Source organism: Sus scrofa, unplaced genomic scaffold (genome assembly GCF_000003025.6).
Source record: "Sus scrofa isolate TJ Tabasco breed Duroc unplaced genomic scaffold, Sscrofa11.1 Contig594, whole genome shotgun sequence".
Lineage (NCBI taxonomy): Eukaryota > Metazoa > Chordata > Mammalia > Artiodactyla > Suidae > Sus > Sus scrofa.
In genome coordinates, this window is record NW_018085259.1 from 1 (window position 1) to 22,819 (window position 22,819).

Here is a 22,819-nt window from a genome sequence, read left to right on the forward strand (position 1 = left end):
AGTCGGATTACGTTAACCACTGCGCCATGAAGGGAACTTCCTCGCAAATATTTCTGTCCCCTTTTGGTGGTGCTATAGTTGAGGGAAAAGTTATAGAAGGAAGAACATGTCAGAGTCTGTACGTCCGTTGTTTCTAATGTTTACAACCACGTCCCTCATCAGAAACATTTTTGGACATTTTGGACACTGTCATTTTCAACGTGGGTGCATGTATTATTCCACACGTATGTTTATATCATTAGTAAAACATAAACTACGCCCCCATGGATCATCACTTCAGGGGATGTACTCCACCTACTTTAGAGACAGCTACAGAAAAACCTCGTCTATTCTTCTAAAAGTGATAACAATGCTGTGTGTAGATCATAATTCCTTTCTGATATGAAGGCGGTCTTTTTAACCACTTCTGAAAAGAGTTCTTGAATTTGCAATACTCTTTCCTTTTACACTAGAGGGCAGAGTCCACTTCGTCCCCATCATTTCCTATTTCCCAGAGGTCTATCGGTCATTACTTAGATCTTCAGTAACTGCATATGAATTGCAGATACAGATGTCGGCTCACCATACAAAAAACTGAGTTTTGCTAACAACAACAACAGAAAAGTTTAATGAATTCATTTTTAAAAATAAGTATTTCAAGGGAGTTCCCTTGTGGCCCAGCAGGGTAAGGACCTGGCATTGTCATTGGAGCATCTTGGGTTCAACTCCTGGCCCGGGAATTTCCATATGCCATGGGAGTGGTCAAATAAAATAAAGTAAGTATTATAAGATACTATCTAAATAATACTGACACTTTCAGTAGCATGTGTGACAGAAAGTAGGTGAATGACCTTAATTGGCTTTGCAAATGACCAGAATGTAAGGATGTTCTCACAGCCCGAAATTTAGTGTCCTTTCTGTTATCCCATATAGATGCCATCTCCTGTAACAACATGAAGGTATCTCACTTGCTGTGGCTCTGGCGTAGGCCTGCGGCTACAGCTCCGATTTGACCCCTAGCCTGGGAACCTCCATATGCCACGGGAGCGGCCCAAGAAATGGCAAAAAGACAATAATAAATAAATAAATAAATTATTCTTTCAAAAAAAAAAAGAAATAAGAAGTTGCTCTACAGTTTATGAGAGTAGTGTAACCTTGATGCATAAACAGACCATGGATGACATAAGAAAATGAAATTATTGGCCAATCTCACCTAAATATAAATATAACAATTTTACATAGCTCTTAAAAGACTGGTCCATATAAAAGTAATATTCTGAAAAGAGTACATCACAGACAAATAAAGCTTATTTCAGGAATACAGATATTATTTCAAGTCAGAAAATCTTTTAACACAGTAACTACATAACAGGTTGTAGGAGGAAAACAGTGGAATCATTTCAGTGTTACAAGTGGAGACAATGAGTTTTCCAGATTTTAGTTTGGCAAAATTTCTAAATGTTAAATTCTAACTACCTCACTTGTCAAATGGAGGGTAGGCAATGAGTTTTTCATACAATCTTGGTGGGAGTGTAAATGAATAGTGTTACCCTGTAGAAAAATTTTGTAGTATCATTAATTTTTTGTGTTTAACGAGCATATCCTTTAAAAGAGCAATTACACTTGTAGTTATCTATTACATAAAATCACCCTCACATAAAAACTAGGATCTAAACAAAAGGTTGTTTGTTGTAGCATTGTTTGAAATATTAAAAAATTTAAAACAATACAGATATCCTTAACTAAACAAAATGTGATATATGTGTGTGATGAAACAATCTGAATATTAGTTGAATCTATCTATCTATCTATCTAATCTTTGGCCATACCCATGGCATATGGAAGTTTCCAGGCCAGGGACTGAATCCATGTCGGATCTTTAACACACGGTGTTGGACCAGGGCTTGAACCTGCATCTCCACAGGGGACTGGAGCTGCTGCGTCAGATTCTTAACCCAATATATATATTTTGTATTTTTAGGGCTGTACCCATGGCACATAGAGGTCCCAAGCTAGGGGTCCAATTGCAGCTACAGCTGGCGGCCTACACCACAGCGATGCAGCATCTGAGCCACATCTGCAATCTGTGCCACAGCTCATGGCAGCATGGGATCCTTGACCTACTGAGTGAGGCCAGGGATGGAATCTGTGTCCTCATGAATGCTGGTCGGGTTTGTTAACCACTGAACCATGACGGGAACTCCTCCCAATATTTTTAAAATTGAAAATATTACCAAGATTTTTAAAGTATGTTATTAGAATAGATTTTAAAAAATTATGTTTCAGTGTGAAGCAAAACAATTTTATAAATACTATAAAATGATAATATCCACAACAGTGAATAATATATAAATGACAAAGACTTTTTTTTTGGTAAAGAAATCTGTTTTGCTTGTCAAATTTAAATATTCAGATTAAACAACAATATTTAAAATAGTGTTTGCATCGTTGCTTAGATTCCAGGTATAGAGCTAAATAAATGATTGATCAAAGATAGTGAGAGCAGTTCTGCACTGACACGACATGGATATAAGAGAAATATTCAGTCCCATGGCTCATATCCCTTGGAGGCTTCCTCTGTAGGTGGGAGAGGTCAGAAAAATCCCGGTGTTTACTTAGTCCCAGATGCCTCTGCTGAATGAGCAGGAATCAACAATTCCCCAAATAAGAAAAAACTATTAGATAATTGTGTGTTTTCCAGTGGACCCTTTACACTTGTGTGTAATTATGTGTAATTGTGTGTAACTGTCTGTCGAACTATCAAATATGAGACCTGGAGAGCAGTAGGAAGTTCTCACGTGAGCCCCAACTTCTGCAGCTATAATCCAGCTTTCCTCCAAGAGGCAAAAGAGTCACTTCCATGATGAGAAAATAGATCTGTCGTAACCGTATCGTTCCTGTCATCAATTAACCACTAGAGCAGTAACTTCAGGATTTACGAAAATGTAATATGTGTACACAGCACATACCTTATATGTTGGTTTATTTGTTCATAGAATCTTTACAAAACAGCTGGTGGGGGGAGAGGGAGTTAGATAGCAATTCTGGAGAGAGCAAGTAGAAGGGCTCAGGGTAAGGATTTAAGGATTTAGGATAAGTAACTTCGGGATGTCATTGAAAGAAAATTTCAGGCCATTTTATTTAGGAGATGTAACTGTGATTCTTGTCCATGAAAGGGGAACCCATAATTGGAGGAATTCTCCAATATCTGAGGAATTATGTGAGTATAATTCACATTTCTCCCTAACGAGGAACTCTTCTCAGTAATCCTCTTAGCGCCCACTTAACCTCTTTGTTTCTCAAGGTGTAGATCAAAGGATTAAGTGCGGGTGTCACTACAGTGTAGAAGAGGGTGAGGGAATTTACTGTGATTCTGTGTGTATTTGCTCTTGGGTTGGATGTAGACGGAAATGATGCTTCCAAAGAACAAAACCACAACAAGCAGGTGGGACCCACAGGTCCCACATGCTTTCCTCCTGCCTTGGGCAGATTTTATCCTCAGCACGCTCCTAACAATCCAGCCGTAAGAGACCAGAATAAGCCCCAGAGGTACAACAACATAGAGGACACTGGCTACGGCGAGCTCATTTTCCAGGAAGCTTGTGTTCACACAGGCGCTTTTAATCAGGCCGGCACCTCACACATGAAATCATCCACCCTGTGGTGGCTGCAGAGAGACAACTGGAAAACCAGGATGGTCTGAACTGTGGCCTCCATGAAACCACTGATCCAGGCCAGAGCTGCTAGCTGCTGGAGAAGCTTGGGGTGCATGATAACGTCATAGTGGAGGGGCCGACAGATGGCACTGAAGCGGTCATAGGCCATAACGGCCAGGAGGACGCACTCCGTGGAGCCCAGCCCCAAAGCAACATAGAGCTGGAGCACACAACCAGCGTAGCTGATGGTCTTCGCAGGCCCCCTGAGATTCCAAAGCATTTGTGGGACAATACTGGTAGTGAAACAGAGGTCCAGGAAGGAGAGATTGGAGAGGAAGAAATACATGGGTGTGTGGAGTTTGGGGCACAAGTATGAGGCCAGTATGATCACCGTGTTCCCCGTCAGTGTCAGAGTGTACGTGACAGAGACGACCAGAAGGAGAACCATCTCCAGCCGGGGCTGGTCAGAAAAGCCCAGTAAGATGAAACCTGCGGGAGTGCTAAAATTTGTCCCTTTCATTGCTTAACGGTGAATCACCTTTCCATTGGCATTCCGATTTTCTTCCTGTGGGAAGGCGATCAGAGGTCATAACCAATGCAAAAATGACAAACTGAGTAAAGTGAGCATTTGGACACTTGATTTTTATATATAGAGAGAACAGACAAAAGAAAATTATGTGAAATTAAAAAATGTAGTAGCTGGGCCTGTTACAAAGAAGGAGACAAATACAGTCTTGAGAGCATCAAATTCATTGAAAGGAAGTATATAAGCATAGGGTTGACATTAGATCACATACAAAACAGACTTGAGATATATCCCAAACTCTCTGAAGATAAAATACACAGGCCATAGTGTGCAGACTGTGAAAAAGCAAGATGTTGAAAATAAGTTGATCATTGCATATATAGATATGATAGACAATAAATACACCAGATAATCTGAAAGATACATCACATGATCAAGAATCTGAAAGAGAAGTGTATAGAATTGGAGACACAGAGACTAAATAAGAACAGTTAGAATTTTCAAACAGCGACCATCAGATAGGGTTATTTAATATTCATTGTTTTTCTGTGAAGTGAATAATTATAGTGACCTGATGATAAAGGAAAACTTTTGTGATCTCCCTATTTGAGTCATTAGTCTTCCAATTTTATAAATATTGCTCTTTAGAAAAATCTAATTCAGAGCTTCCAGCAAGCAAGCTCTTCTCCCTGGTGGCATCTATAGTCCTTATGCTTTAATATGCTTTACTTACAGGAGTACATGAATTCAGCCACCTAAAATAATCTGTTGACCTTTCATAAAATAAATTGTGTAGAATTTAGAAGTGTGTTTTAAACTATTAACTTGCAAAGATCAAGGAATGTAGTTATGAAAATTTGTAATTCTAATAGTCAATTCTGATCTCTCCAAAATGACTATAGTAATTTACCCATGGAATCAAATCTTAAAGATTCCTTAAAAACAAACAACTCCAAACCACCCCCGCCCAAAACCCTCCATTGGAGTTCTCTTGTGGTGAAACAGGTTATGCTTGGGTCCCTGCTGTGGCACAGATTTGATCCTTGGCCAGCAACTTCTACATACTGCAGGCATGAATGACCAAAGAAAACCTCCAATGAAAATTTCTCATTGTCCTTTAAATATCTCAACTAGAAATAAAAATTTAATTCTAAGAACCCACAGCATTATACCTGGTCTCTGGCAACTATTACATAGTCCAGTTAAAGGGAATAATGGCTTATTTTCTTTGGTATCAATGGTAATAATAGGTTGCATTTTGATTTTTTGCCAAGATGAAACTATTATGTGTTTTGAGTAGAAGATAATATTTATTCCGGAATTACACTGAGAGGAGGAAACTGATACTGGTAGTCACTTTGGTTGTTAACATTTGTCTATCTGGCCATGTATTTTGCTGGTAAAATAAAAGCCCTGGATGTTATGGTACACCAAACCTGACATTGACCTTACCTTCTACTATTCAGTAAAGAGTAAGGGAACTGTTGAAAGATTCAGTGTCTCCTAGAAAAAAGACAGCACATGAATGGCTTCATTTTGCTTGATATAATTCTACATTTTCACAAGTGTTTCCTTGTGTATTTATGTTGCAAGAATAACAATATTTTCCAAGCAGACACTGCACTGAAACTACTTTCTCCCCCTTTCACATTCCTGTTGTTAATCAAGATGAAGAAAGTGGGGCTCATGTCTGTGAAAAGAAGAAGGTAGACAATTTCCGTAATTAAAAATATGGTCAATGTTGGTGTATATATTGAAAAACTGCTTTTGTTCACTTCTAAAGGGAATTAGCTCTGGATTTCCTCAATTTTTAAAATAAATTCCCCTTCCCCCATAACATGCTAAAGAAAGACCTACCTTATAGAAAGAATGGCAATCCAGCTATAGAGGCTGTTGGTGGCTTTGATGAAAAGTTCCATCACGGTCGCAGATCCAGGACAGGCAGTGGAGGAATCGCAGGTAGGCAGTTTGTCAGCTCACTCTCTCCTGGGATCTCACGGCTCAGGCTCTCTGCAGATGGATGGTATTAGCTCGCTTCCTCAGCACACACCTCTGGAGTTCTCCTTCCCAAGTACCTTCCCGTCTCTGTTTTAGAGAGGGAGCTAGGTCTCTGGAGAGAGAGGCACCACGGAGGCTTGTGCTTCTGTTTCCCCTGGAAGACAGTCAGTGACATACACCTTCTAAGTACACCTTCTAAGTACGGAGGCTTGTGCTTCTGTTTCCCCTGGAAGACAGTCAGTGACATACACCTTTATGTACACATGCATTTTGTTGTAAAGATATCCAAGTCAGATACCTTCGTGTTGTTACAGGAGATGGCATCTATATGGATAACAGAAAGGACAATTATAGTTCCAGACTATGAGAACATCCTTACATTCTGCTCATTTGCAAAGCCCATTAAGGTCACTTCACCTACTTTCTATCATATATGCTATAAAAGTGCCAGTATTATTTAGATAGTATCTTAAGATACTTATTTTATTTATTTTTTGACCACTCCTATAGTATGTGGAAATTCCCAGGTCAGGAACTGAACTTGTGCCACATCAGCAACCCAAGCAGCTGCAGTGACAATGCCAGATCCTTAACCTACTGCGCCACAATGGAACTCCCTTGAAATACTTGTTTTAAAAAATTAATTCATTTAACTTTTGTTTGTTTGTTTGTTTGTTTGTTTAGGGTCGAACCGGTGGCATATGGAAGTTCTTGGGCTAGGGGTTGAACTGGAGCTGCAGCTGCCAGCCTATACCATGGACACAGCAACACCAAATCCAAGCCGCGTTTACAACCTACAGCAGCTTGTGGAAACACCAGACCTTAACCTACTGAGCAAGGCCAGGGATTGAACCCAAATCCTCATGGATACTAATCGGGTTCGATTCTGTTGAGCCACAATGGTAACTCGCTAAACTTTTTTTTTGTTTGCCAAACTCAGTTTTGTGCATGGTGTGCCGACATCTGTATATACCTGCATCAGGTTAATATGCAGTTACTGAGGATCTAAGTAATGACCTATAGACTTCAGGGAAATAGGAAATGATGGGGACGAAGTGGACTCTGCCCTCTAGTATAAAAGGAGAAGTATTGCAAATTCGCAAGCTCTTTTAAGAAGTGGTTAATAATAACACCTTCATATCAGAAAGAAATTACGATCTACACACAGTATTGTTACCACTTTTAGAAGAATAGAAGAGGTTTTTCTGTAGCTGTCTCTAAAGTAGATGGGGTACATCCCATGAAGTGATGACCCATTGGGGCGTAGTTTATATTTTACAAAGGATATAAATATATTATAGAATAGTACATGTGTGTAATTTGGAAATAAAAGTATTCATGTATTGGGTTTGCCTGACCAAAAATGTTTCTGATGAGGGACGTGGTTGTAAACATTAGAAACAACAGATGTACAGACTTGTCATGTTCTTCCTTCTGTAACCTTTCTCACCACCAAAAGGAGATAGAAATATTTGCGAGTTGTGCCAGTCCTGGGTTTTTTGCCCTCAGCAGGGTCATTCCTTCTCCTTTTCCAACACTGTTCTGTATCATAGGAGGGCTGGTGCCCAAAGGCTGCTTTGCCCAGGCTCCGGTATCAACCAGTTCTCACCTGGGAGACCCTGGCTTGAGACTAAAATGAAAAGAGAAGCCAGGGTATTTCTTCCTTCCACTGGGCTGTGGGAGGCTTTCCTAGCTGGGGTGCGATCCCTTTTTTGGTTCCAGCTTCCCTGGCAGGCTTACTCTTGTCCCTGCTTCCCCCAGGGGATCCCGGTCCTTTTGCTACTTTTGCTTCTTTAAGTCCAGTAGTGGTAATGGCTGCTAGTTGTTTCTAATTTCCGGGTTAACTCACAATCCACTGTTTGGGTTTTCAGCCATCACTTGTGTAACCCATTTATGCATTAGAGTCTCCCTATTGTAAAGGATTCCATTTAATAATTAGTAGCTGGTCCCTCCCTCTGGACGTTTACTCTCTTCCTTTCCAAAAAGTATACTTCTTATGAAATATTTGGTCCAATTCAAATCATATTCTGTTGATAAAAAATCTATTTTCTGGAGTTCCCGTTGTGGTTCAACAGTTAACGAACCCGACTAGAATCCAGGAGGATGCAGGTTTGATCCCTGGCCTCACTCCCTGGGTTAAGGATCTGGCCTGCCATAAGCTGTGGTGTAGGTTGCAGACACAGCTTGCATCTGGCATTTCTGTGGCTGTGATGTGGGCTGGCAGCTGTAGCTTTGATTTGATCCCTGGCCTGGGAAGCTCCATGTGCCTTGGGTGCAGCCCTGAAAACAAAAAACAAACAAACAAACCAAAAAAAAAATCTATTTTCTATTACATAATTTTACAAATTTCCATGGAAGACAAAGCCTTAATCCAAAGCAATAAATTTTCAAGTTCATTTATATAGCATTAAATAGTTGGCATTACTGGCACCAGTAACAGTTCTTTCTCCCTTGAAAGGCTACTTGAGAAACACTTATTCTGAATATGGAAAATATTGGCCTTCCTTTTGAATCAGGATGAAGAACTCAATTACTGATTTGTGTGATATTTTAGATTACTCCGACATTCATCATCACAACCTAATCTTACACAACACCACAGATGCCTTTGGAAAATTATAGACTGGTTTTAAGATTCCTTTATGTGCTGAGAATAACTGATCAGTATTAAATTAAAAGGCCACAATGGCAACACATCTAGAGATTGCTTTTCTAGCACTAAACTCTGACTACCTGGAAAGCAACATATCATTCTAATATGTAGTATTTCAACTCTCAGAAAGTGCTACTGGATAACTCGCTTCAATACTATCTTTCAATTAAATATATTTACTTGTGCTTAATCATTAATGTTCAACAACAATAATGATCACCAGAAAACATTTAGTCCTACAAATCAGTGAGGAATTAATATATTATTTAATGGGTCAAATTATGATCCACTAAAATAATGGTAATATTAGATCTCTGGCTAACCAATTTAATGAATATACATAAAAGAATTAACTAGGTAAAGACTTTACTGCAAAATATGGCTCTTGCTTTCATAATTGGAGAAAATACAGATGAATACTTGTACAAACTTAGTATTTGGAAGGTTTATGTAAGGTGAATCAAAAGCCATCGTGATACGTACTTTTTTTTAACCTAGCAGATTTAAGGCAGAATTAATTGCTGAATTGGAATGAGTGGGGGCACTCTTATGCACTGACATTAGAAATATGGATGTTTAGGAGTTCCCGTCGTGGCGCAGTGGTTAACGAATCCGACTAGGAACCATGAGGTTGCGGGTTTGGTCCCTGGCCTTGCTCAGTGGGTTAACGATCCGGCATTGCCGTGAGCTGTGGTGTAGGTTGCAGACGCGGCTCGGATCCTGTGTTGCTGTGGCTCTGGCGTAGGCCGGAGGCTACAGCTCCGATTCGACCCCTAGCCTGGGAACCCCATATGCCGCGGGAGCGGCCCAAGAAATGGCAAAAAAAAAAAAAAAGACAAAAAAAAAGAAATATGTATGTTTTCAGCTCCTTTAAATATAGCAATGTCAGGGGTTCCCCTTGCGGCTCAGCGGAAACAAATCTGACTAGAATCCGTGAGGACGCAGGTTCGATCCCTGAACTGGCTTAGTGGGTTAAGGATAAGGCATTGCCGTGAGCTGTGGTGTAGGTTGCAGACATGGCTCAGATCTGGTGTTGCTGTGGCTGTGGCATCGGCCAGCAGCTACAGCTCCGATTTGACCCCTATCCTGGGAACTTCCATAAGCTGTGGGTGCGGCCCTAAAAATAAATAAATAAATAAGGAAACAAAGTTATATCTATAAAGTAATATATGAAAACTTAATTTGAAAGCTTATATTTATTTATAAAAATGTTCATCATACCAGTTTAACTTAAGGTAAAATTATAAACATGTTTAATGGCCAATACTATGGAGTTTATTCAGATAACTTGGTGTATTCTTGTAGTAAAGTATTCCTCAGGCATTGGTGCCCTGGATAATATCAATTGACATTGAAGACTATTTATACTTGTTAATGAAAACCACTGGCTACAAAAGAGAAACAAGTCTCACTCATCCAATTATGTAGCTAAATTCTAATAGCAATGCCATAGGTTTTTTCTTTTCTTAATCCCCAGGAAAGACAATTATAAGAACACATAAATTGGAGGGGCTGGGGTGTGAGTGACAGAATTTGTGATATTCTGGTGATTAAACAGATGTCCAGTTGGGAAACGCCTTTCTTCATGCTTCTCTCTTGAGACAGCCCTGTTCTGGACACTCTACAATGTCAGGTTAATTAGCAACTTGGAGATATAGATCCCCCAGGTCTTAAGCATCTATATCCTATGTGCTTCTGATTTTTTTCTCATTTAGTTTTCTCCGAGGACTACAGCTCAAGCAACATTTACTTTCATCTAGCTCGTAGGCATTGGTCTGTACTAGCTGCTTCAGGGGAGCAATTGTAACACACTGAAGTCTTGTCACCACTCTTCTCTTCTGCGTGCTGACCAAGCCAAAGCCAGGGCAGGGGTGACCTGGCAGATGTGAGTAACCTGTCTTGGTTTCTCAGGCCACCGCATCTGTCTCCCTCTTGAGTGGCCTCCGAGTACATTAGTCAGCATGGTGCTCGAATGACTCACTCTGTCTCTCCTGGAGATTCCCTTTCAGGAGTCCTTTCTGAGGTCTGACCTCTATGCATCTGTGTCAAATAGAACCAGTGTTCTCACCATGGAAATGATCAGAAACCTGCATGAGGGAAAGAAAGGTCTGGGACTTTTTGCCCAAAGAAAAAAGATTTTCCTCTAGATGTTTCTTTTTCCAAATAGCACTTGGTAGCCTTTTTTCATGTTTCAGATTTGGAGTGATAGCTGTTTTCAATCCTATATTGTGGGTTGAAATTTTATATGTATAGTCACATACATTCACTAATCTCTGACTATTCTCCCCAGATTCTATTCAGAAACTCTTTTCAAGCTACACACACACATACACACACACACATATATGCATATATATATATATATATATTCAATCCTTAATCTTCAGCCACTCTCTCAGATCCCGTTAAAAAACTCTTTTCAAGCTATATGTCTTAGACTTGAATTGGAGAAGGGAAATGCCTACACATCTCACCTTCAGTTTATAAGCTGGTTCTCAGTGGACGGGAGAGAGTATTTTTCAACATAATGGAAGTTAGTATAAAGTAATGACTGGGAATAGAAGGATCCACTTGAAAATTCCTTGTAATCCAAATGTTTTAAAAATATGTCAGAGTATTGTAATAGAAAGATATGAGAGAAATAATTAGATGATTTTGACATCATTTATGACTGTCATAATAAATAGTACACTCATAAGCACCTACATTCATGTTATTCTTTTTTGTAAAACTTAAATACCAAGAATTTGTTTCTAGTTGCCTTTGAAGCTAACATCCCACTAAAGTGTTTGATTTTGAATTTTGATACTAAGCTAAAAATTGCTAATTCCTGAACTTCCCTTTATGTATGTTGGGAAACATGTAAATTTACTTGGAAAGATATTATATTCTGAAAGTGGTCACTCTTGAGATGAATTCTAAATTTTTAAAAAGAATGTAAAGTATGTTATTTCAGAGGTGATGGGAATAACCTCTTATGCTTGGATTTGATCTGAGTATTTGTTGAAACTACTGAAATATGACTCTTAATGACTAAAGCTACAACTCATCAGTGTGGAATAGATTAGTATTTTATGTTATATAGAATCAGGAATATGCAGAATGTAGGAATATTTATAGCATGAATTTAAAATTTTCCTAGTAGAACTCTTTATAAACTATGCAAATTTAAATGTTTAGCTCTAAATGAAAAAAAACATTTAGCTCTGGAATTTAAAATATTCAAATTTAGCTGACCTTTATACACTACAGGTGGGAATGTAGAATGGTACCGCCATTCTGGAAAGCAGTATGACAGTTCCTCAAAAAATTAAAAATTGTACTACCGTATGATCCAGCAATCCCAATCCTGGATATATTTGACAATATTGAAATCAGTATTTCAGAGACTGATATATATATATAAAGGGACATCTGCATGTCATATCTATTGCATCATATCTATTGCATCATTATTCACAATAGCTAGGATATGGAAATAACCTTAATGTTCTTCACTGGCGGGATGGATAAAGAAAATGAGTTTGATCTATCTGTCTGTCTGTCTGTTTATCTATCTATCTATCTATCTATCTATCTATCTATCTGTCTAGTATTTAGCCATGAGAAAGAAGGATATCCTGCCATTTGCTACAACGTGTATGAAAATACTATATGATATCACTTATGTGGTGAATTAAAAAAAACAGTTTCAAAGAAATAGAGAATAGAGGATATAACTGAGTTCTGGAGGTTGTGGGGAAGGAGTAAATGGGGAATGTAGGTCAAAGAGTACATATTTTCAGTTAAAAGAAGGAGTTCTGAGGAGCTAACTTAGGGCATGGTAACTTTAGTTAGTAATGTGGTGTGGTATACTTGGAAGTTGCTGAAAGTAGATCAGAAGCATTCTCACCTCACAGAGAGAAAAGAGTTAACTATGTTAATTATGTGAGGGGAGGAGTATGTTAATTTTCCTGATCTTTCTAATTTCTGCAATATATAAATATCAAGTTATCATGTTGTACACTTTAAGTACGTATAATTTTGTCAGTTATTCTTCAGTAAAATTAAAAAATAAAATCTCAATATTGTATACATCCTATTTAGGTTTTTTTTTCTTTTTCTTTTTAAGGCTGCATCTGTGGCATATGGAAGTTCCTGGGCTGGGGTCAAATCTGAGCTGTAGCTGTTAATTCCATAGGCCCAACAACGAAGGATCCGAGCTGCATCTGTGAACTACCCCACGACTTGCAGCAACACTGGATCGTTAACCCACTGAGTGAGGCCAGGGATCGAACATGCATCCTCACAGACACTAAATTGGGTTCTTAACCCACTGAGCCACAATGGGAACTCCTATATATCCCATTTAAGACAAAATTTTACTTTTTAAAGTATAGCTGAATAAACTGACAAATTTAGGTTTCATTATTCCTAAAAGTAAATGACTCAATAAGATACTGTCATTAGAGCATAAAATTTGGGGACTCAAATGGTGATCTTGTAGAATAATGGTAAGTGAAGAGGTTTGGTGGAATATATTAATAATTCAGATTGGTTTTGTCCTGCAGAGCATAAAATGGGTGACAAAGACATATTTTGCCTTTTCATTAATTTGCCAAATGCCAGTACCTTGTCTTTAAATGGGTGTGTGTGGGTGAGTTTTTACCTTTTTAATCTAAATTTTTAAAATAAAAAACCAGACAAATGTGTGCCTATCTGAGTTTGTGCATCTTTGTTTTTATGTGCATGTATCACAAATATCTTTTTTCCCATCAACTTTGAGATACAGAAACTTACAACAAATCATGTCAGTTGCTAAATAACTTATAAAATTATTTAGTGTCCTTGTATATTGAAATTCACCTGTAGCTGACCCTATGTCACACTCTAATCAGATAATCAGTTGTAAGAAATATTATCGTAACCTGCTTTGTGAGTAACAAATATACTGCAAATGTTTACCACAGCCATGGTCATTAACCCATCTATTCCCTTACTTATTATACTTTTTTTTTGTAGTAAGAGCATTTAAGATCTATTCTCCTATCAACTTTCAAGTATATAATACAGTATTGTGAATTATGTCACCAGGCGTAAATTAGATACCCTAAATTTATTCATTTTATTTTATTATTATTGTTTTTAATTGAAGTATAGTTGATTTACAATGTTATGCACATTTCTGCTGTATAGCAAAGTGACCCAGTCATACATATACGTATGTGTGTGTGTATATATATACATAAACATTCATTTTTTAATATTATTTTCCATTATGGTCTATCTCAGGAGATTGGATAAACGATACAGTACAACTTTATTGTCTATACATTCTAAATGTAATAGTTTGCATCTACTAACCCCAAACTCCCAGTCCATCCCACGCTCTCCCTTCTCTCCCTTGGCAACCGCAAGAGTGTTCTCCATGTCTGTGAGTCTGTTTCTGTTTTGTAGTTAGGTTCATTTGTGCCCTATTTTAGGTTCAATATGTCAGTGATATCATCTGGTGTTTGTCGTTCTTGTTCTGACTTACTTCACTTAGAATGATGTTCTCTAGTTACATCCATGTGGCTGTGAGTGGCATTATTTTGTTCTTTTTTATGGCTGAGTAGATTTTCATTATATATAGGTACCATATCAACCCATTCATCTGGTGATGGACATTTAGGTTTTTTCCATGTCTCGGGTATTATGAATACTGCTGCAAAGAACATGGGGGTAGATGCATCTTTTTGAATTGTGGTTATGTATGCATATAAGCCCAGTAGTGGAATTTCTGGATCATATGGTAGTTCTAGATTTAATTTTCCAAGAAACCTACATACTGTTTTCCATAGTGGTTGTACCAATTTACATTCCCCCTAACAGTGTAGGAGAGTTCCCCTTTCTCCATACCCTCTCCAGCATTTGTTATTTGTAGACATATTAATGATGGCCATTCTGACCAGTGTGAGGTAGTACCTCATTATAGTTTTGATTTGCATTTTGCTAATAATTAGTGATGTTGAGCATCTTCTTATGTGCCTACTGGCCATCCATATATCTTCTTTGGAGAAATATCTATTTAGGTCTTCTGCACTTTTTTTTTCTTTTTTAAAAATTTTATTGAAGTATAGTTGAATTACAATGTTGGGATAATTCCCACTGTACAACAAAGTGATTCAGTTATACATATACACACATTCATTCTTTCTCAGTTTCTTTTCCCATAAAGATCATCACAGAATATTGGGTGAGTTCCCTCTGCTATTCAGGAGGTCCCTGTTGGCCAATCATTGCATATATCCCAGTGTGCATATGCCAATCCCAAATCCCCAGTCCATCCCTCCCCCTACATGTTCCCTTTGGTAACTATAAGTTTGTTTTCAAAGTCTGTGAGTATTTCTGCAGTATCTTTTTGTTTTAACATTCCACTTATAAGTGATATCATATGATGTTTGTTTTTCACTGTCTAACTTCACTTAGTATGATAATCTCTAGGGTCATCCATGTTGCTGTAAACAGCATTATTTCATTCTTTTTCATGGATGAATAATATTCCATTGTATATGCATATACTATATCTTCTTTATAGGCCAGCATATATTTGGGTCTTGTTTTTGTATCCATTTAGCCAGGCTACATCTTTTGGTTAGAGCATTTATTCCATTTACAGTTAAGGTAATTATTGATATCTGTGTTCTTTTTGCCATTTTGTTGATTATTTTGGATTTGTTTTTGTTGGTTTTTTCTCTTCCCTTCTTTTATTCTCTTATCTTATGGTTTGATGACTGTCTTTAGTGTTGTGTTTTAGTTCTTTTTTATTTTGTTTTTGTCTTTTTAGGGCTGTAACCACAGCATATGGAGGTTCTCAGGCTATGGGTCATATTGGAGCTGCAGCTGCTGGCCTACACCACAGTCACAGCAACACCAGATCAAAGCTGCATCTTCTACCTACACCACAGCTCGTGGCAACACTGGATCCTTGACCCCTGAGCAAGGCCAGAGATAACAGCTGTGCTCATGGATACTAGTTAGATTCATTTCTGCTGAGCCACGATGGGAACTCCCTAATTGATTTTTCTTATTTGTGTGTGTGCGTGTGTGTGTGTGTGTGTGTGTGTGTGTGTTTGTATTGTAGATTTTTGGTTTGTGGTTACCACAATGTTTTGATATAGGAGTCTTGTATATATAGTGTGTGTGTGTGTATGATCTTTATGATTTCCTTCCTTCTGCTGACTTTAGGTTTTGTTTGTTCTTCCTGATTCCTTTTTTTCTCTTCTCTTCCTCTTCCCCTTCTCTTCCTCCCTCTCCCCTATCCTCCCCATCTGCCCTCCCATTCCCCTCCCCCTCCCTCCTCTTCTTCCTCTTCCTCTTCTTCTCCTTCTCCTCCTCCTCCTTCTCTCTCTCTTTTCCCCTTTTGTTCTACTTAGTTATGTGGAGGTTGACCTTTTTGGAAGTCTGAAGTCTTCTGCCAGTGTTCAGTAGATGTTCTGTGCTAATCATTGTGCATGTAGATTTTTTTTAATGTCGTTTGTGGGAGAAAGTGTGCTCCATGTCCTACTACTCTGTCGTCTTGATCACAGATACTAATTTATAATTTTAAAGCTGATAGTTATACTCTTTGACTGACATTTTCTGTTTCTCCCAACCCCAGTCCCTAGCAGCTACCATTTTACTTATTATTTCTCTGAGGTTTTTTTGATTTCACATCAAAGTGAGAACATATAATACTTGTCTTTCTCTTTCTGCTTTATGTCGCCTAGCATAATACTCTCAAGGTCTATCCATGTTTTTGCAAAAGGCAAGATTTCCTTCTTTTTCAAGGCTGAATTATATTTCATTTTATATATAATGTTATGTAACAATAAATTATATGTAACTATATATAATTGCATATTATGAAGTAATGTTCTTTATACATTCATCTTTTGATGGATGCTTAGTTTGTTTCCATGTCTTAACTATTGTGAATAATTCTGCACTCTCTCTTTTTCTCAGTTACTCTTGCTAAAGCTTGTCAGTTTTGTTTTTCTTTTCAAAAAACCAACTCTTTATCTTGGTCTTTTTTTTTTTTTTTTTTTTTGCTTTTATGGTATCTCTATTTATTTCTACTCTGATCATTATGATTTTCTTCTTTCTAAATTTGCACTTTGTTTCTCTTTTCCTAGTTACTTGTGGTAAAGGTATGTTGGTGGTTTGTGATCTTTCTCTTTCATTTTATCCTTATAAACTTACCTATTAGAACTGCTTTTGCTGGAGATTGGGACAAGATGGCAGAATAGAAAGACTTAAGCTCACCTCCTCTCATGAAAATACCAAAATTACAACTAAACTTTGAATAACTATCAATAAAATAGACTGGAAATTAGAACTGCTTTTGCTGCATCCTGTAAGTTTTGGTATTTTATATTTCTTTTTCTTTTTGCTTTTTAGGGCCGAGCCTATAGCATATGGAGGTTCCCAGGTCAGGGGTCGAATCAGAACTGCAGCCACAGCAATACTACAGCCACAGCAATGCAGGATGCTGGCTGTGTCTTTGACCTACACCACAGCTCACAGCAACACTGTATCCTTAACCCACTGAGCGAGATCAGTGGGATTGAACCCATAAGCTCATGATTACTAGTAGGATTTGTTTCCTCTGTGCCACAATGGGAACTCTGGTATTTTGTATTTCTGTTTTCATTTGTATTAAAATATTTTTTTGATTTTCCATTTGATTTTTTTGACCTGTGGCTGTTCGGGTGTGTGTTGTTTAGTTTCCACATGTTTGTAAATTTTCCAGTTGTCATCCTGGAATAGATATCCTAGTTGATATCTAGTTTCATATACCATTGTGGTCAGAAAAGTTTCATATGCCATTGTGGTCAGAAAAGATGCTTGCTATGAATTCAATCCTCTTACATTTGCTAAGTCTTCTTTTGTAACTTAACATATGACCAATCTATCTTGGAAAATGTTCTGTGTACATGTGATAAGAATGTTTGTGCTACTGTTGTTGGAGGGAATGTTCTATATATGTTTGTTAGGTTCATTTGGATTAAAGTATTTTCCAATCCTGTGTCCTCATTGATTTGTTTTGATGATAGTTCCATTCTTGATTCTAAGTGAGGTATTAAAGTCCCCTACTCTTGTTACATTGTTGTCTATTTTACTCTTTTGTTCTGTTTATGTTTGCTTAATATATTTAAGTGCTCTGATGTTGACTGAGTATATCTTTATAATTGTTGAATAAACTTTATGCTACTTTCTCCCTCCTACTCCTTCTGGGACTCCAGTAATTCATAGATAGTATCTTTTAATGGTATTCCATAATTCACATAGATTTTCTCTTTCTTTTTAATTTTTTTCTTTTTGCTCTCCTGACAGTATGATTTTAAATAAGTCTTATAATTCACCAATTCTCTCATTTGTTTGGTTGAGTCTGTTTTTGAAGTTGTTTATTGAATTCTTCAGAGCTGTCATTGTTCTCATAAATTAGGGTTTTTAAAAATAGTTTTGATTTCTTTGTTGAACTTTAATTTGTTCACATTTGTCTGTTTCACTCACTTTTTTTTCAGATTTTTTCTTGTTCTTTGGAACACATTCCTTTATCTTCTAATTTTGTTTAACTTTCTCTGTCTTTATGAAAATTAGGCGAAACAGCTTCCTATCCCAGTCTTGAGGCATCCCTGTGAATTCTGCATGTGCCCAGTGGCTTTGGTGGAGAGCTGGATCTGAGGTGAGCATGGGCTACATCTTCTCCTGGTGTGTGCTGGCAGCTGCCACCTTGGTGTGAGGTATGACTGGAGTTGGAAGGACTAGAGTGAGAGCGTTTCTCCTATTCTCACTGGCTGTTACCATCCTACTGGGGGTAGGTTTGGGGCCCAGGGGGCTGTAAGAGGAGCCCCAACTGAGTTGGGTTTCTGCTGGGTGTGATGGTTATCTCCACCTTGGATACCTTGGATTGTTGCGATGGGTCCTTGCCAGGGCCTGAGGGCTTGGGGCTGCTCTTCTGTGCTGGTTTCACTCTTTTTCCAGTATCCATGGAGGCTGGATTGGAGCTGGAGTGGTTGTGCCATGCCACTGAGCTGCTTTCACTCCCATCCTGAAAGTGGTTTCCTCCCTGGAGCTAGTTTTGCTCCTCCCAAGGTGTTTTGTAGACAAAACACCCAGGCAGTTTTCTGTCTGCAGCCTCTGCATTTTGACAGGAAGACTGCTCTCTCTTTAAGAGTGAAGTCTTGGTTTCTTACAGCCCTCCTGTAAGCCCCACTGTTTTCCAAACCAGCTAAGGGGGTTTATCTTCCCATTGTCAGATTTCAGGACTGGGGTGCCTAATGTATGGCTGGAACATCTCACTGCCAAGCATTTTTCCTAATATTTACTTAATTATTTCTCTTCCATCTACTGCTTGAATCCACTACCAGTCCTATTGTTTGTATTTAGTTTTATGTGTTTTTTCTCTAAATCGTATATTTTCTTACATATTTTTTTGCAGTTTCTTCTTTTTGCTTTTGGTTCGCTTTAAGGTATTCTAAGATATTTGCTTACTCAGACTGATAATTCAGTTATCAATAGTAACAATTCAATTATCAATTTCTTTGTTGTATAATTTAGTTTTAGGAAACCAATTTTGAAAATTTTATTGCACATAAATGATACTACTGATCAAAGTACGTAGCTGAATTTAATAGAACATTTAATTATTAGGAAGCGTATCTTCTAGATATTCAGCTTGGTCTTTTTGCATTTGCCTTAGCATTTGCTAGGAGTCGTGATTTTAAATTCTCTGCCTGTGGGTTTACAATTTTTCTTAAAAGCTTGGAGCATCTGAGATTCTTCACATATTCAACAAACTATCTTCTTTTTTGGGGGGGCGGGGGGTGAGTGTGTAGATGGGCTATACCTTTTCCCATATGTCAGATCCTGTCTGACTTTTGCCTCTAAAGAATATCTCAAAAATATTTTCCTGTGATGGTCCTCACAAATTGTACGTTTAAATTGATGTTAACTGAGGAAGTTTTTAAAAATAGTTTTCTGGACATGATTTCTCAAAATTCTGATACAAGATATCTGCAGTGGAGTCATGTTTGTGATTTTTAAAGTATAAGTATTCTGATGTGTACCAAAGCTGAAAAACAGTCTTTCTAGCAAATAGGACCAGGTGCATCAAATGTGCCTATACTTGGGAAAACTTGTAACATCGAGATATTTTTTAAAACATCTATTTAAGAAAAATTTTCAATATGTTTGTTAAGACACAATTTATACAGATATGAATTTTTAATATTTTTATAAATTTAATTTAAATTTAGTACCATATATTTATTTTATTTCTTATGATAGCTACATAGTAAAAAGTTTTGTCTTTGGGGATAATTTTGAGACGAGGCAAAACCAAGAGGTAATTTAGAACAGAGGCTCTTCTAAGTCCTATATGGAAAGTATGAAGTACAAAAATAGCTATGTTTATCCTCTTCTTTGATGTTACAATGAGACAAGAAGCCTCATCATTGCCCCTTTCATGTCTTTGTTCCTCAAAGTTTAAATAAAAGGATTAAGCATAGGAGTCACCAAGCTGTAGAATAGGGACATGAGTTTGTTCCTATCCTGGGAGTTAGCAGCAGAAGGTTGCACATACATGCTAATTACTGGCCCATAGAAGAGAGATACAGCAATAATATGAGAACTACATGTGTTAAAGGCCTTCTTCTTTCCCTCTGAGGACTGAATTCTGAGCACTGTAGCTACGATGAACCCATAGGAGACAAGAATAAGTGACAAGGGAACGAGGGAATAGAATGTTCCCACAATGGAGAGCATAGCTACATTGAATGTGGTATCAGTACATGACATCTTGATCATCACTGGGACCTCACACAGGAAATCATCTACCTTGTTGTTGCCACAAAGTGGCAGCTGGATGGTGAGGGATGACTGAAGCAAGGAGTTGACCAAACCACTTAGCCATGCCATGACCACTAGGAAGATACAGAGTTGCTGATGCATGATGACTGGGTACCTCAAAGGCTTGCAGATGGCCATGTAACAATCCATGGACATCACAGCTAAGAGGATGCATTCGGTGGCCCCCCAAAAGTGAAACATATAAAACTGAGTCACACAGCCTCCGTAGCTGATAGACTTATCTGGGCCCCAGAGGTTTAGCAGCAGTTGAGGGATGGTGGTTGTGGTAAAACAAAGGTCCAGGAAGGAGAGGTTGGAAAGGAAGAAGTACATAGGGCTGTCAAGATTCGGATCTACTCTGGATACCACTATAATTGAGATGTTTCCTACTAGTGTGCAGATGTAAGCTGCAAACACTATTATGAAGAGTGGCATTTCCAACCAGGGATGGTCAGAGAAGCCCAAGAGAATGAAAACCTTTGGAGTACTTACATTTCTTGCATTCATGACTGTCGTTGCTCTTGTTCATGGACTTAAGTCAAAATGAAGATGTATATTTCAGTATTAAATATTCTTGATGGTCAACTTATTCAGTTAAATAAAGTGAGTTATGAAGGGATTTTCTCTGTGATGTAACTCCAGTGATGTGAATTGATACTTGCAAGATGAAAACATGAATCAAAATGCCCCAAATTATTATTTTGTGGTACATCTAAAAGAAGATTAACAAATCTCTATATTTTACCTAGAGAATGTAATATAGAAAATTTTTATAGAATAATGATTAAGTAAAGGGATACCACAGTTTTTCTTATATTTGAGAAAATAATGAAATGGAAGAATGTTTCCCCAAACCCACCCGTGCTGACTTACCACATGTGTTCATTTCTTTCATCCTTAGTCTGCTAAACCTTATTATTGTCTGGTTGAATTTCTGAGTTTATTTAGGTAAGTTCAGAACTCTAGCTGGATTGGTCTGCTTCATATAGAAACAGCAAGAGAGAGCGCTTTTCCTTAGTCCTGTATCTCAAATCATAAAATGACTTTTGCAAAGATAAAACTTGTCATAGAAGAAAACACATGGTTAAAATGATTCCCAGTCAATGAAGACCTGCTGTATAGCACAGGGAAGCCTACCCAATATTCTGTGATAAGCTTTATGAGAAAAGAATCTGAAAAGGAATGGATGTGCGAGTCACTTTGTTGTACAGCAGAAATGATCACAACAATCTTTCTGTGCCATGAGGATTAATTAGTCCAATATGTGTGGCTACCCTTTTGCAAGTGTAGTACTTTATGTTGGGTTAGTTATTTTCATTGAGTACAGTGTCCAGGTTGATTTATGCATCTGTATCTTCTAATTAATTTTTCTGTAGGTTGTATCCAAATATTAACATTGTACTTATCTCTGCCAAAAGAAGTCTTGTAAAGATTGCGTTTTCTTCCCTTTCATTTCCCCAAATTATTCTTATCACTCTTATCACAAAGTGCATGAGGTTGTGCAAAATGGTAAAGTCGATTAAGCTGAACAGATCGCTCCCACTCACATACAATACCTTCTTTAAATCAGTGTTGATATTCCATGGTAGTATTTCCCTTTCTTGCAAAAATTGACACTGATCTTTTTTTTTCCATCAGAATGAAATGTTAGTTGGAGGTAAATATTGAATATTCTCTCTGTGTTCAGTGTCTTCTTATCATAAGTCCTTAATATTATTCATTTGATTTGAAGGATCCTAAATATGTTCAGATGTGGAAACCTATTTTATTCTAAAATAATTGTTAAGGAAGTGTTCTTACTCTTTATAGAGCTGTGGGACATTTTTTCCATTGAGATAATAAACCTCAGTGGAAATTCTTGTCAAGAAACACTAGACATTCCCTAGAGGGTATAATACTGCTAAGTTCCTTCTTGCCCAGTACAATGAAATGATAAATTTTGGCATTTTTCCTGTTGTGGAAAATTAGCTCAGGACTAAAAGAATCCCAGAAAAGCTAACCTACTTCAATAATTTCATAGACTATTTACTTGGATTTCAGGGAAAATTCGAGACAATTATTTTTGGTGTCAAGATACAATTTTCTTTTATTTATACTTTTTCTTGGGATATTATTTCCTGATATAATACATGTTGAGTAATTTTAATTTTACATAGA

At 37.6% G+C, this 22,819-nt stretch overlaps 1 protein-coding gene and 1 pseudogene across 1 annotated transcript; both read right to left on the reverse strand.

Annotated features, from left to right (window-relative positions):
* Positions 1 to 3,222: 3,222 nt before the first annotated feature.
* Positions 3,223 to 4,155, reverse strand: LOC110258983 (annotated as a pseudogene).
* A 16,144-nt stretch (positions 4,156 to 20,299) lies between these two features.
* Positions 20,300 to 22,518, reverse strand: LOC110258984 (olfactory receptor 2B11-like). Its single transcript, XM_021082275.1, has one exon. The coding sequence runs from the start codon at positions 21,167 to 21,169 to the stop codon at positions 20,300 to 20,302; it is 870 nt and encodes a 289-aa protein (XP_020937934.1). The 5' UTR covers positions 21,170 to 22,518.
* Positions 22,519 to 22,819: the final 301 nt, after the last annotated feature.